We start from the raw sequence: 15,514 nt of genomic DNA, 5'->3' as shown, positions 1-15,514 counted from the left end.
AAAATTGACATGTTTACATGAGACATTTTCATCATAACTAGTGCAATCATCATTAGTACTATGGATATTCAAGGAATTCATACTAACAACATTGCAATAATGCTCATCATTCAAATATTTAATGCCAAACAGTTTAATGCATTCTTCTTCTAACACTTTGGCACAATTTTTCTTTCCATCATACTCACGAAAGATATTAAAAAGATGAAGCGTGTGAGGTAAACTCAATTCCGTTTTTTTGTAGTTTTCTTTTATAAACTAAACTAGTGCTAAAACAAGAAACAAAAAGATTCGATTGCAAGATCTAAAGATATAACTTCAAGCACTCACCTTCCCGGCAACTGCGCCAGAAAAGAGCTTGATGTCTACTACACAACCTTCTTCTTGTAGACGTTGTTGGGCCTCCAAGTACAGAGGTTTGTAGGACAGTAGCAAATTTCCCTCAAGTGGATGACCTAAGGTTTATCAATCCGTAGGAGGCGTAGGATGAAGATGGTCTCTCTCAAGCAACCCTGCAACCAAATAACAAAGAGTCTCTTGTGTCCCCAACACACCCAATACAATGGTAAATTGTATAGGTGAAGAGATGGTGATACAAGTGGTATATGGATGGTAGATAAAGGTTTTTGTAATTTGAAAATATAAAAACAGCAAGGTAACTAATGATAAAAGTGAGCGTAAACGGTATTGCAATGCGTCGAAACAAGGCCTAGGGTTCATACTTTCACTAGTGCAAGTTCTCTCGACAATAATAACATATTTGGATCACATAATTATCCCTCAACATGCAACAAAGAGTCACTCCAAAGTCACTAATAGCAGAGAACGAACGAAGAGATTATGGTAGGGTACGAAACCACCTCAAAGTTATTCTTTCCAATCAATCCGTTGGGCTATTCCTATAAGTGTCACAAACAGCCCTAGAGTTCGTACTAGAATAACACCTTAAGACACAAATCAACCAAAACCCTAATGTCACCTAGATACTCCATTGTCACCTGAAGTATCCGTGGGTATGATTATATGATATGGATCACACAATCTCAAGTTCATCTATTCAACCAACACATAGAACCTCAAAGAGTGCACCAAAGTTTCTACCAAAGAATCACGACGAAAACGTGTGCCAACCCCTATGCATAGGTTCATGGGCGGAACCCGCAAGTTGATCACGAAAACATACATCAAGTGAATCACGTGATATCCCATTGTCACCACAGATACACGCGGCAAGACATACATCAAGTGTTCTCAAATTTTTAAAGACTCAATCCGATAAGATAACTTCGAAGGGGAAACTCAATCCATTACAAGAGAGTAGAGGGGGAGAAGCAACATAAGATCCAACTCTAATAGCAAAGCTCGCGATACATCAAGATCGTATCACCTCAAGAACACGAGAGAGAGAGAGAGAGAGAGAGAGAGAGATCAAACACATAGCTACTGGTACATACCCTTAGCCCCGAGGGAGAACTACTCCCTCCTCGTCATCGAGAGCACCGGGATGATGAAGATGGCCACCGGAGAGGGATTCCCCCTCCGGCAGGGTGCCGGAACGGGTCTAGATTAGCTTTCGGTGGCTACGGAGGCTTCTGGCGGAGAAACTCCCGATCTATTGTGCTCCCCGGTCGTTTTGGGGTATATGGATATATATAGGCGGAAGAAATACATTTGGGGAGCCACGAGGGGCCCACGAGGGTGGAGGGCGCGCCCAAGAGGGGTGGGCGCGCCCCCTGCCTCGTGGCTTCCTCGTTGATCCCCGGACGTGCACTCCAAGTCTCCCGTATTACTTTCTTTCCAAAAATAAATTTTCTGAAGGTTTCATTCCGTTTGGACTCCATTTGATATTCCTTTTCTTCGAAACCCTAAAACAAGGAAAAAACAGAAACTGGCACTAGCACTGGGCTCTGGGTTAATAGGTTAGTCCCAAAAATCATATAAAATAGCATATAAATGCATATAAAACATCCAAGGTTGATAATATAATAGCATGGAACAATCAAAAATTATAGATACGTTGGGGACGTATCATCCCCTTCTGTCACTGGGATCGAGCACCGCAAGATTGAACCCAAAGTTAAGCACTTCTCCCATTGCAAGAAAAACCAATCTAGTTGGCCAAACCAAATCGATAGTTCGAAGAGACTTGCAAAGATATCAAATCATGCATATAAGAATTCATAGGAGATTCAAATAATACTCATAGATAACCTGATCATAAATCCACAATTCATTGGATCTTGGCAAACACACCGCAAAAAGAGTATTACATCGAATAGATCTCCAAGAACATCGAGGAGAACATGGTATTGAGAATCAAAGAGAGAGAAGAAGCCATCTAGATACTAGCTATGGACCCATAGGTCTGTGGTAAACTACTCACGCTTCATCGGAGAGGCAATGGTGTTGATGTAGAAGCCCTAAGTGATCGAATCCCCCGCCGACAGGATGCCGGGAAAGGCCCCTACATTGGATCTCACGGGTACAGAAGGTTGCGGCGGTGGAAAAGTGTTTTTGTGGCTCTCCTAGTATGTTTTGGAATATTTGAGAATATATAGGCGGAAGAAATATGTCGGTAGAGTCACGAGGGGCCCACAAGGGTGGGGGCGCACCTCTGTCGTTGTGGCAGCCTCGTGGCTTTCCTAACATGCACTCCAAGTCCTCTAGATGTCTTCTGGTCTAAGAAAAATCATCGCAAAAGTTTAATTCCGTTTGGACTCCGTTTGGTACTCCTTTTCTACGAAACTCTAAAACAAGGAAAAAACAGGAACTGACACTGGGCTCTAGTTTAATAGGTTAGTCCCAAAAATCATATAAAATACCATAATAATCATATAAAACATCCAAAACAGATAATATAATAGCATGGAACAATCAAAAATTATAGATACGCTGGAGACGGATCAAGGTCTTGAAGCTTCGGCCGAAGGGTGTATTGGATGCGATGACAACTATATGCCAGGTGTTTGGTGACTTGCAACAGTGGCCTTGCCAAGTGGGGGCGGCAACACTAGTGGACTGCATTTTTGCTGGTACTCCTCGAGCATCGAGTCTCAATTCCTAGGGTGAAAACCCAAGGTCTCGACCATATTTGTTGTACTTGGCAATGGCCTTGTTGAAGGCATTGTTTTTGGGTGAACTCAAAAATTTTCCAGGGTGAAAACCCACGATCTTCGATCGGGCAACGACAACGCTTGTGTATTGTTTCCTTCTTGGGGGCATTGTTTTTGGATAATTTTTTTTTGTAATCTGGGCATTGTCTTTGGTGGTGGTTAGAGTGCTGCTGATGCTTGTGATTGATCACCATGGCAGGGTATTTTTTATTTTTTTCTTTTTATTTTCTTTTTTGGCTGTCTGTATCCTTGATGTCTTTGGAGATCTTATTGGTAGAGAGGCCGTGTGTAATTGGAGGCTTGGGGTTCCACGACCTTGATCTATTCACTTATGCAAAGTTTGCCAAACATACATGGCTATTTCTACCTAGATAGCTAATGTACGAGGGTCCTTCATGGAAGATACCATGAAATGAGATTCTTTTTTTTCAAATGCTGGTTCCCGCATAGTGCATAGCTAACTTGGCGTGCTAATCTGAAAGGGAAAGAAGGTTTGAAGGAGGGTATGCTGTGACAAATTGGGAATGCACATACTACAGAGATACGACGTGATAAATGGGTGCAGGGCACGCCGCTAATGAAACCACTATGATGCATGTGAGAAACTTCGGTCCAACTTGTAGATGATCTTATCGATGAAAAACACGGGCGACTAGAACAATCCTTTCATTCATTAGGTGTTTACCCCATGAGATGAGGTGGCCATCCTTAATATGCCACGACCAAACAATCCAGCAAAGGACATTTGGTCGTGGGTATCGTAAAGAAATGACATTTGTTCTGTTCAATTGTTGTACAGAGCAATGATGGACACAAGGTACGGTGTGGTAGATGGACTGTCTACTTTGTCTAATGGGGAAGAACAATTGAAAAGGCAACGAAATATTAGGGTACAAGCCAAGTTAAGAGTATTTTGGTAGAGAGTAATTAAAAACATCCTACCTTTCATATGCATAACTAAAAAGGCATGTGATGGGGTTATGTGTGTGCCCTATGTGTGGCCATGGGGAGGAAATGTTACTTCATCTGCCCTCATCACACGTGAGCATGCAAGTTTATTCTTGGATTTTGCTTGAGAATATTTTGACATAAAAATCCCAAGGTTGCACCTGGAAACATGGTCAAGTGATATCTTCGATCCATATTTCCGGATGCAAGAAGGGCGCTATTAATGCTTCGGTTATGTGAGCGATTTGGAGTAGCCGTAATGATACTCGTGATGAGGAGATGTACCATTCACAAAAATCAATGTAATTGATTTATGAACTGAAAGCTTCTCTGGGAATAATTGATGAAGGGCAAGCCAAGGATGTGGATAATCCTTACTACTTTAATAATACACAATTTGAAAGTCCAAGAAAATACTTCAATTTAATTCAAGTTTCAGACTCATTTTGTTATCTTCATATTAATGCAACATAAATATCTACTTAATGTGTAATATATATAATTACGGGTGAACTTGTGAATGGGCATAGGAATGGAACTCAAATAAACAATCATATGCAGACAAGACATGTGTTTGTCTTTTATTCCCATGTTTGAACTAGTATAGTTCGGGTTCTTACATGATAGTGCATGTCACCTTATATTTTCAACGGTACAACGACCAAACCATGGACTAAGAACACGGTGTTTCATATATCTAGTACTAGAGTTCTTCTCTTCTCAGTTAGTACCGAAGATGCCAAATGGCGCAATGGTGGTCGAGCAATATGGAGGGATGTAGACATTGCACATTGCTGGTAGCGTCTGCAGCGCTAGGTTACTTATTTCCTCGAGTTGGGGCAGATGTTGAGGTTGGACAAAGCCCTGGGCCTGTGGATTTTGCTGAGATGGCTGGAAGGAGCCCTGGCCTGATGGATATTGTTGCTGAGGCTGCTGGTAGGAGACCTGGCTCGACGGTTGATGTTGTCCTTGTTGTTGTTGTTGTTGTTGTTGTTGTTGTTGTTGATGTAGAATAATAGCATGAACGACATTGTGGATGGCTTGGCACCGCGACTGCTCGGGGATCAGCCGCAGCTGCTGACAACATAATTGTTGCAACACTTGGTAACTACTTTGCTGCAATACTTGTGAGCTTTCATGCGCTATGTTGTGTTGTTGCAAGACGATGACATCCCTGCATGGAATCAGTTGTTGTTGTTGCAGAATTTGTTGAAGGATTTGTTGTTGTAGTAGTAGTTGTTGTTGTTGTTGTTGTTGTTGTTGTTGTTGTTGTTGTTGTTGTTGTTGTTGTTGTTGTTGTTGTTGTACTTGTTGCTGCGAAATTGGTTGTTGTGGTTGCAGATGATGTGTTTGCGGTTGTGGATATGGTTGTTGTGGGGGAAATGGTTGCGGCTGCGGATATGGAAGTTGTGGCGGAAAAGGTTGCGGCTGTGGAAATAGTTGCGGCTGCGGATATGGTTGTTGTCCTGGAAATGGTTGCGGCTGCGGATATGGTTGTTGTGGTGGAAATGTTTGTTGCTGCCCTGGAAATTGTTGTTGTTGCACCAATGGAACTTGCTCTTGTGGTTGTTGCAGAGATGGATTTTGCGGCTGCAATTGTGGCACTGGAACTCTAACTGCAGTTGTGGCGGTGGTCGCCACGATAGCAAGGAGGGAAATGATGAGAAATGTCTTCATGATGGATTTGTATTGACCAGTGCTTGCTTGGCTTGAATGATGCACTCTACTTATGAGAATGATGAATGAGGAAGGATGATCATCATGCAACAGGCCTATTTATAGCTGCCATGGCATTATCTCTTTCACAATTGGCATTTGCTTGTCTGGAAAGTGCTTGGATGCTTCCCAAAATCATATTTTGGTATGTTGTGTTTGGTGGCACTATCATTCCACCATAAAAAGGTGTGATAACACACATGACTCATCTTATTCACTTTACAACTAAACACTAATCTAGGTTGCCTAATTTTCTAAAACTAAGTTTGTAATGTTATGCAAGTTGTTATGTGTAAAATAGATAAGCATTGCTTGCACAGAACTTAGTTTTTAATCTTGTGTGACCTGTTAAGATAGATGAGACTAGTAATGTAACTTGCTTTAGTAGGTCATGACTCATCAAACTCTTTTTACATGTCAAGTGTTGTAGTGTTCTAAAAGTTATTAGCAAACATCAATTTTGTAATGTTCTACAAGTTGTTACATGTAGACTAGATAGGCTTGACTTGCACACAAAAAAGATTGTAATCATGTGTGACATGTTAACATAGATTAGATTAGTAATGTAGCTTGCTTTGATAGACCATGACTCATCAAATTGCTTTTACTTGTCGTAAGTGTTGTATATGTTGTACTCCCTCCATCTTAGTTTAAAAGTCTTGCATGTGTACCTAGATTGTTAATTTGACCAACTTAATAAGAGGCATACATTACAAAATATATATTTCTATTTTCTAATGATATAATTTATGTCAAACAATTTATTTTATATAATTAAATTGACGACCTAGATACACGTGGAAGACTTGTAAACTGAGATGAGGGAGTACAAGTTTTTAACACTTATCTGCTTAGTATGGCTTGCAATGTGTGTGCATGCCAAGGTATGTGTAGCTTCTATTCGTTTGTAGATCTTATTTTGTTTTACGGGAAATCATGCAAATGATCATCTACGATAACACTTGCGAGTGCAGTTGCAACAATGTTGGCAGGGTCAGAGGGAGGTTGTGGGATGGCATGAGTTCTTGTGACAACCTATAGTTCATTATGTTTTTTTGGGTAGTACCTATAGTTCATTATGTGTGAAAAGATACGTGTTATGTTTTTCATGCGTGCAAAAAACTTATGTCTTTAAATTTGCAAAATGGCCATGTCTGTTCTAAGGGCTGCTACTGGTGGCCAATTTGAAGACATGTGGTGCATTGGGCCTTGGACGCAGCAGATAGCCCAACTAGGCTCACTCAGAAGAAAAAAAACTCCCATGGGTCGCTCCCTTGCCGACCTCTCTCCTCTCTCGTGAATTGGGCACGCCGCACACCCACTTCCCTCCACGCACCACTCCCCACCCTTCCCCTCCCCTCATGCGTCCTAGCCGCCAACCACCTCGTCTTCCTCACGCCGCCTCACCACTGGCGTCTACCCTTATCCTCTCCCCAATGCCGTTGACCTCATCTCTCACCATCTCCTCCCCATCTCATCTAAAGAGAAGACGGAGATCTTTTTTTCTCGAATACAGAAGAGGGAGATCGACCAAGTCATGGCGGCGACCACATCCGCCACGGGCGCAACCACGTCGCCGAATAGAAGATAGGATATATAGATAGATTAAGACGAGGCACAACACTTAGTTTGCACCATAACTAGCTAAAATTGGGAAATGTTAAACGAGTATTTAAAAAATATTAATCAAGAATTGGGAAATTGTTAAATGTGTATGTTAATAATGTTGACCATGTATTAAAAATGATAGAAATATTTGATTAAGTATATAGAAATGTAATCCAGCATTTGAAAGAAATGTCGAACAAGGGTCTGAAAAAGTTAATCAAGCGTTTGGAAAAAATGTTAAATGTGTATGAAAAAAAGGTTGACCATCTATTAAGAAAATGTTAATCAAGCATTTAATATATTTTTTTGTAAAAATGGAAAAAAAATGTTAACCATGTATTAAAATTGTTAATATTGTATTTGAAAAATGATAATCAAGCATTTAAAAAATGTGTATAGAAAAATGTAGGCCATGTATTGCAAAAATTGTTGATTTGTATTTGAAAAATGTTAGACGTGTATTAAAAAAATATTGTTGACGTATACAAAAAATGCACAATAATAACCAAAAGAACAAAGAAAATAAACAAAAGAAAAAAATGAAAAAAAATGAAGAAACGAGTGCAAAAAAGAATGAAAAAAATGAAGAAGGAAAAAAACTCAAAGAAAACCGGCTTGAATCGGCTCAAGTACGACGCGCACCTACAACTTATCACGAACGGAACTTGATCGGACTGGTAGCAGCACCCGCTGTCACCTTTGAGACCAGGAATCGATCCTGGTTCCCCCTTTCCTCAGGAAAGTGATGTTCTGAGCACGAGCTCAGATACTCTCGCTATCTCCATCATGAACTCACTTCGAGATTCCCGACCTGGGCTGTATAGCATCGAGTATTATTTTTGTATTCCACCAGTTTTCTGTTCCCCTGCCCACTTCTGTCAGATAATAAATGTGACGCCGTCCACGCCGTGTTGACCGGCTCGGATGTGCATGACGATATGAGCCTTCTCTATCCAGATTCTGTACTAACGGACTGACTACTTGCAGTCATGTCCGTCGGCTCCTGCCTATGTATTTTAAAATTAGAATTGAAACAAATCTCCTTCACAAATCAGCAGACATGGGGATGGAGCTAAACATGTCCATAAGACATGGGGATGGAGCTAAACAAATCTCCTGCCTATGCAGAACGCATTAAACTCTTGCAGCAACAAGTAATCTTATTCAAGAGTTGTATGTTTTTAGAAATTCAGATCGTTCACAAGCAACAAAAGTTCAGCTAAAGACGTAATTGAGCTGCAGCATCACCACACTGTTGCATCCAATCACGCCCACACCAGCGAGCTGAACTTGTCCATAATCACACGTCCACATCTCACAAATCTAGAAAAACTATTGTGCATAATCCTCTCCATGAATTCATAGCCCAGCATTTCAAACATGTACGTACATCAGCTCTTCCTAAACATGTTAGTATGTGATTAGTTTCTTCTCCTGGACACAACATAACTAACAAGTCTGTACACGTACCAGAAAATGGAGATCGCAGACGTGCCGCCACCTGATTGCCTACTTACCATACATTTAGCCCTCCTTGTAAATGATGACGTGTCACACACATCTTCACCCAATGGTTCTCAACTCACCATCGGGGCCAAACTCAACAAAATCTTCTGATTGAAACATTTACGCTAGACGGACGTCTAATCCAAATCACATGCGTCATTCGACAGCTGCAAGGTGAAAACAAATAAGAATAACAACAATGCTGTGCAGCCCATAAACAACCCATCGCTCACCGTCGCCATTGCTCGCGATCGCCCCGGGAGGACGACTGCCGCTGCCTTGGCTACAAGTCATGGTTGTATCACGCCGCGAGGTCGCGCCGCTGTTGCTGGAGGCACTAAGCAAGCACCATATCGCTGACCCCGCACCATCGCAAGAGGAGGACGGCCGTGGCTGCCATGGATGCACCACTCCGTCGAGCAGGCGCCGGCGAAGCTAGCCTGGAAATTGAGAGCACATTATTAACTGATTTACAAGCAAACAACAGTTGAGTTTCAGATTGTAAACTGATTTACCCAAAACAACAAGAGAGTTTCAGACTATAAACTACTCCCTCTGTCCCATAATATAAGAGTGTTTTTGACACTAGTGTAGTGTCAAAAACGCTCTTATATTATGGGACAGAGGGAGTACTTTGAGAGCAGATCATTGACATTATCATTTTTTGAGCATATCAATGATGTTGTAAATTAAGAGCAGGTCATTGACATTGTCAATTTGTGAGCATATCACTTGATGTTGTAAAATTGATAACAGAATTGAGTATGGCAAAAGGGGTTGAGATCACTCAGTGGCAGAAGGGGTTGAGATCATTCAGTGTGGTTGTTGTGAATGAATGCTATAATTGAATGAGCTGAATTTTAGAGACTTTGCTCACTGAACTGGACATGACTGTGAAATGCAAGTGGGAGAAGGGAACTGAATTGAGCAGCAACATAAGTGCACATTACAGAATGGTAAAATGAACACTACAAAATTTAACATCTCTCACAAGAGCAGAGCAGCTCATCCTTCGGCAGCTTGGTGATCGGTTCCTTCATTCATACTTCGGCTGCCTTGCACCGTTTTTCCTGCTTCGCCTATGCGTTGGACTGGGCAGCATCACCCTTCTAGGTCGATAATGCTGTGTGTCCATGGGCTTTGCTTGCTGCCGTCGGATGGTGCATGAACAGTTATATGTTTTTGACATCCCTCTGCCATAGTCTCGGCTAAGTCAGAGAATCTGTGAACTCGTTCCCATCATCGGTACAAATACAATTACATTCTCAGTTTGATTGTCCATGAATTCCCTTATTGCTTTCTCTAAAGCGGTCATCCTATTTGGGAGCAGTTTTACGGTGATTAGGTTAGTACTCGGAGTACTTAGCAGTACTTACATGTCTGATGACGTCTGATTATTATTAGCCGTCCGATCTTGCGGGGAATTAAACTTGATTAAATTTAAGCGATAAGGGCATAATGGTCCAGGGGCAAAAATCTTTTCTTGAACCGATCACCCGAAGACCAGATCCATGTATACTCGATCCAGATCAGAAACCTCCTCCGATCTATTCGTCGCCGCTCCTGACCTTCTCCGTCCTCGACCTGCCTGGTGAGAGGAATAAATTCATCGTCCTCGTCCTCCACCCAACCAACCCCAGCCCCCCACGCTGTCACCAAAGAAGAAGAAGGCCGGATCTGCGCCGGCTGAATAGGCGGCGACGGCGGCAGGCGATCCCATCTCTTCGCGCGTACCAGGTATGAATCCAGTTTATTAGAGTCATCATCCATGCTAGGATAGTACTTGTTGGACGTTGATGATTGGTTTCCCTCACATGTCAAACCAGCAAAGTCTTTTCCATGCACTTGTCTTTGCCTATGAGCTATTTTACACCTGCAACATTGATAAACAGAAAGATGTTGATGATTGGTTTCCCTCACATGTCATATGCAGGAAGACATGGCGTATGCAAGTGATGAGAGTATGTTCGAGTATGTAAATGTTGTCAGCAAGATGTTTGATAGTGAGGCTGAAGGCTATGAATTCTACAACAAATATGCTCTTGAAAAAGGTTTTAGTGTGAGGAAAAGCTACGTTGAGTGGGATGGATCCAACAAATACATAATTTTAAAGAAAATTGTGTGTAGTCGTCAAGGGTTTCGCGAAGATAAGCACATGAAAAGAAAGATGGAAGATAGAAAGAGGAGGCCACGAAGTTTAACTCGTGTTGGGTGTAATGCTAAATTGGTCATTACGAGACAGGAGGAAACCGGTCGGTGGTTTGTCAAGGATTTCATCGATGAGCACAGCCATCCTCTAGCCCCACGGGATCTTTCTTGTCTGTTGCGTTCGCACAGACGAATTAGCGATGAGCAGAAAGCGGACATTGCGGACATGGAAAAATGTGGGATCCGCAAATACCGTATTATGGATATTTTGTGCTTCCAATACGGTGGATTTGATAAGGTTGGATGCATAAAGAGGGACGTTTATAATTTCTGCCATGCTAATAAGCAAGAGACAATCAGTGCCGGTGATGCTAAAACGGTGATCATGCACATGATGGCGAGGCGAGAGCGAGATGTGGATTTTTTCTTCAAGTACTTGGTAGACGAGCATGGCCATTTGAAGGGACTGTTCTGGGCTGACAGTCAATCGTGACTTGACTACGAGGCTTTCGGAGACGTCATTGTTTTCGATAGCGATACAGAACCAACAAATACAATCTGCCATTCGTGCCTTTTGTCGGGTTGAATCACCACCGCAACATTGTTATATTTGGCTGTGGTATAATTAATTTCTCATGAAACAAGCCAGGCATACGAGTGGATGTTGCGGACCTTTTCTGATTGCATGGCACAGAAGCATCCGATATCTGTGATCACAGATGGGGACCTTGCAATGCAGAGAGCAATAAGGGTGGTTTGGCCAGACTCAAATCATAGACTATGTATATGGCACATTCAGCAGAACATTGTACGCCATCTGCATGATGACGACGTAAAGGAGGAATTCAGATCTTTCATTTATGATACTTCTTCCATTGAAGAGCATGAGATAAAATGGATACAATTCTTACAACGGAATAAAGTAACCAGTGAGGAGTCTTGGCTGCATCAGATGTATCAGATGAGAAAGTTGTGGTGTGCTCCATATCTTGAGGGGCGTTGTTTCCTAGGACTGAGCAGCAATCAGAGGAGTGAGAGCTTGAACTCTATGCTACATACGCATCTTGAGGGTAAGATGTCGTTGTTTGAAATGCTAGAGCACTATGAGCGTTGCCTTGCGTCACGACGGATTAACGAAGCTCTCCATGACGTCGAAGCCTTGCAGTCCGTTCCATTTACAGAGGAAAATGCTTCGCCGCTTGAGAAACACGCCACAACAGTTTTCACACCTAGTGTCTTTAAGATGGTCTTATGGAGCATAGATGCTGTCAGCAAATGTCAGATTAGAGAGATACTAGATGGATCAGAAGATTCCACTTATGTTGTGTCCAAGGAGGAAAGAATGGATATAAAGTTTGGAGTGCGCATTGAAGAGCAAGGAGGTCTTTTGCACAGGGTGAGTTGTTCTTACCGTAAGCTGGAATGCGCAGGCACACCATGTTCCCACATTTTTTACATATTGGGGATTTTAAAACAAACAATTCTGCCCGGTTGTTGCGTTCCCACTAGGTGGACTATGAATGCAAAATGTGCATACGCACCTATCAGAAAAACCAGATGTATGACTATTCGCTAAGCCTGCAGAGGTACCGCGAGTTGCAGAATTGTAGTCACGCCGCAAGTTTCCAGGCATGCCACTCTGATGAGGACTATCACCGTCTAAAGATGCTTTTGCAAGCACAACATCATGGCAAGCAATCAAGTTTTGAACAAGCTGACAATAAGGAGTCAACTAATGCTCAGCATAACAGCATTAGGTTTGGCCCGTTGATGCCGCACTCGCAGAAAGTTGATAAGGTTCTAGATCCCGTGCATGTGCCAGGACGAGGTGCACCGAAGAAAAGGCTGCAGGCAAAGACAAAGAAGTCAAGATCACAGAATATCTGTGGCTATTGCAAGAAACCAGGTCACAATCGACGTAAATGCGCTAAATTGCTAGAGGTACGAAATATGTTCATATTTTTTTTGCATGTGTTTTACTCATAATTGATGTCCATGTGATTTATTCTATTCTTCTGTGTAGGATATCGAGGCTGAACTGTGATATCTACATACAGCATGAACCGACGATGAGCCAGAGAAAGTCGTGTGTCATTCATGTTTGTGTGACGTGGTCTTTACATTCTATTTTATCGTGACAGTAATTTAGTGAAGTGCGGTTGAACTGGCATGTTACTGTATTAGTTCGACATCTTTGGTTTCCATTTTCTGTGTGTATCATTTGATGTCCAACTTTAAGAATGATGATGTATTTCGACAAATTGGGCACTATGATTCTTCACCCTTACTATAGTTGTCATGCATATTCATAATCATCATCCATATTCATAATCATCATGCATATTCATAATCATCATGCATATTCTTCATTTACAGAACAATAATGACTGACGTATTTTTTAAATAAGCGGGGCCCACTGGGTGTGCTTGGAAATCTTTGAAAAACCTCCATGCACGTTCATCTTCGCTGCATGCAAATCGGGCGGCAGCCGCTGTGCCAGTAGCTGTCAAGGCCTTGATGAATCACTATTCACATGCAGGTCCCCGACTCTTGCATGCAGGTCCCCGAGTCTTGCATGCAGGTCCCCGAGTCTTGCATGCAGGTCCCCAACTCTTGCATGCAGGTCCCCTTGAGGCATAGACCGATGTTTTCAGCAGTCAGTCTAGAGGGCATTATAAATTTAAAAAAATACAAAAACTTGGAAACCTAGATTTGTTTATGGAAGAGATCATGTGTGCCAAAACTGAGGTGACTTGGAGGTGGTCGAAAAAATGCCCGCATTCCTGGAGGGACCATTTGGTCTTTAACTTAAGCCAGTTTTTGAAAAAACGTGAATTTTTCCACCACCTCCAAATCACCAAAATTTTCTTGTACATGGTGACCCACATGTGCAAAACATGTGTATGCAAGAAAATTTTGAAAAAAATTATTTTACAATGCCCCCTTGAGGCATAGACCGATGTTTTCAGTAGTCAGTCTAGAGGGCATTATAAATTCAAAAAAATTTAAAAAAATACAAAAACTTGGAAACCTAGTTTTGTTTGTGGAAGAGATCATGTGTGCCAAAACTGAGGTGATTTGGAGGTGGTCGAAAAAATGCCCGCATTCCCGGAGGGACCATTTGGTCACTTAAGCCAGTTTTTGAAAAAATGTGAATTTTTCCACCACCTCCAAATCACCCAAATTTTCTTGTACATGGTGACCCACATGTGCAAAACATGTGTATGCAAGAAAATTTAAAAAAAAATATTTTACAATGCCCCCTTGAGGCATAGACCGATGTTTTCAGTAGTCAGTCTAGAGGGCATTATAAATTCAATTTTTTTAAAAAAAATACAAAAACTTGGAAACCTAGTTTTGTTTGTGGAAGAGATCATGTGTGCCAAAACTGAGGTGATTTGGAGGTGGTCGAAAAAATGCCCGCATTCCCGGAGGGACCATTTGGTCTAACTTAAGCCAGTTTTTGAAAAAATGTGAATTTTTCCACCACCTCCAAATCACCCAAATTTTCTTGTACATGGTGACCCACATGTGCAAAACATGTGTATGCAAGAAAATTTAAAAAAAAATATTTTACAATGCCCCCTTGAGGCATAGACCGATGTTTTCAGCAGTCAGTCTAGAGGGCATTATAAATTCAAAAAAAACTAAAAAAATACAAAAACTTGGAAACCTAGTTTTGTTTGTGGAAGAGATCATGTGTTCCAAAACTGAGGTGATTTGGAGGTGGTCGAAAAAATGCACATTTCTGATATTTTCACAGGTTACAAAATATATTATTGGAGAGAATATAGACAACACCACACAGCAACAGCACATTCATCCAATACAATAGAAGATAGCTCTCCGAATACAATTCATCATATTAGTCTCCGAATTCACAAGACCGAACAAAGATAGAACATTACAAGTCTCGAGACCGCGAGTAGCGAGTTTGTCTTCACATTACAAGTCGATATCGATCATCTAAACTACCATCACATAGAAGAGAGTTGCGGTCATCACGATGAGCATCATCGCGATGAAACTGGTCTTCATCCAGTTCCTCCAACGCTCCCTCCTCTCTCCCGCTAGATAGCGGGCGTATCTAGATTCCGCCTCCGCCCTAGTGGTGTACCCTTTGTAACTGTTACCGCTGAAACGGTGAACCTGTCTCCGACACTCCTCCCAGTCATCGTAGACTCCGAGAACCTTACCATTGTACACGACATACGATGGCATCTCGATGCACAAGCCAAACAACAGACAGTACATAAGCAATAAATAAGTATGCAACAAAAGGATCGGAAGAGAAAAGCAAGACATTAATAGCACAATTCATGGTCCTAGTAATAAATAGCATCGATTACATCTAAGTTTAACGACTGTCCAAACCAAAGAGACATACAATTCATTAAAGTTTAATTACAACATGAGCCAATCAATGTTTCAGAACTACACATAGCATCACTACTTTCGACTCGACTCATGGGAC

The 15,514-nt window shown here is 41.7% G+C and overlaps 1 protein-coding gene across 1 annotated transcript; it reads right to left on the bottom strand.

Moving 5' to 3' along the window:
- Positions 1–4,617: 4,617 nt before the first annotated feature.
- On the bottom strand, positions 4,618–5,814 carry LOC123131789 (alpha/beta-gliadin clone PW1215-like). Its single transcript, XM_044551470.1, has one exon. The coding sequence runs from the start codon at positions 5,736–5,738 to the stop codon at positions 4,782–4,784; it is 957 nt and encodes a 318-aa protein (XP_044407405.1). The 5' UTR covers positions 5,739–5,814; the 3' UTR covers positions 4,618–4,781.
- Positions 5,815–15,514: the final 9,700 nt, after the last annotated feature.

Source organism: Triticum aestivum, chromosome 6A (assembly GCF_018294505.1).
Source record: "Triticum aestivum cultivar Chinese Spring chromosome 6A, IWGSC CS RefSeq v2.1, whole genome shotgun sequence".
In the NCBI taxonomy this organism is placed as follows: Eukaryota; Viridiplantae; Streptophyta; class Magnoliopsida; order Poales; family Poaceae; genus Triticum; species Triticum aestivum.
The sequence above is the reverse complement of the archived record's forward strand: the minus strand, read 5'-3'. Positions and strand labels throughout refer to the sequence as shown.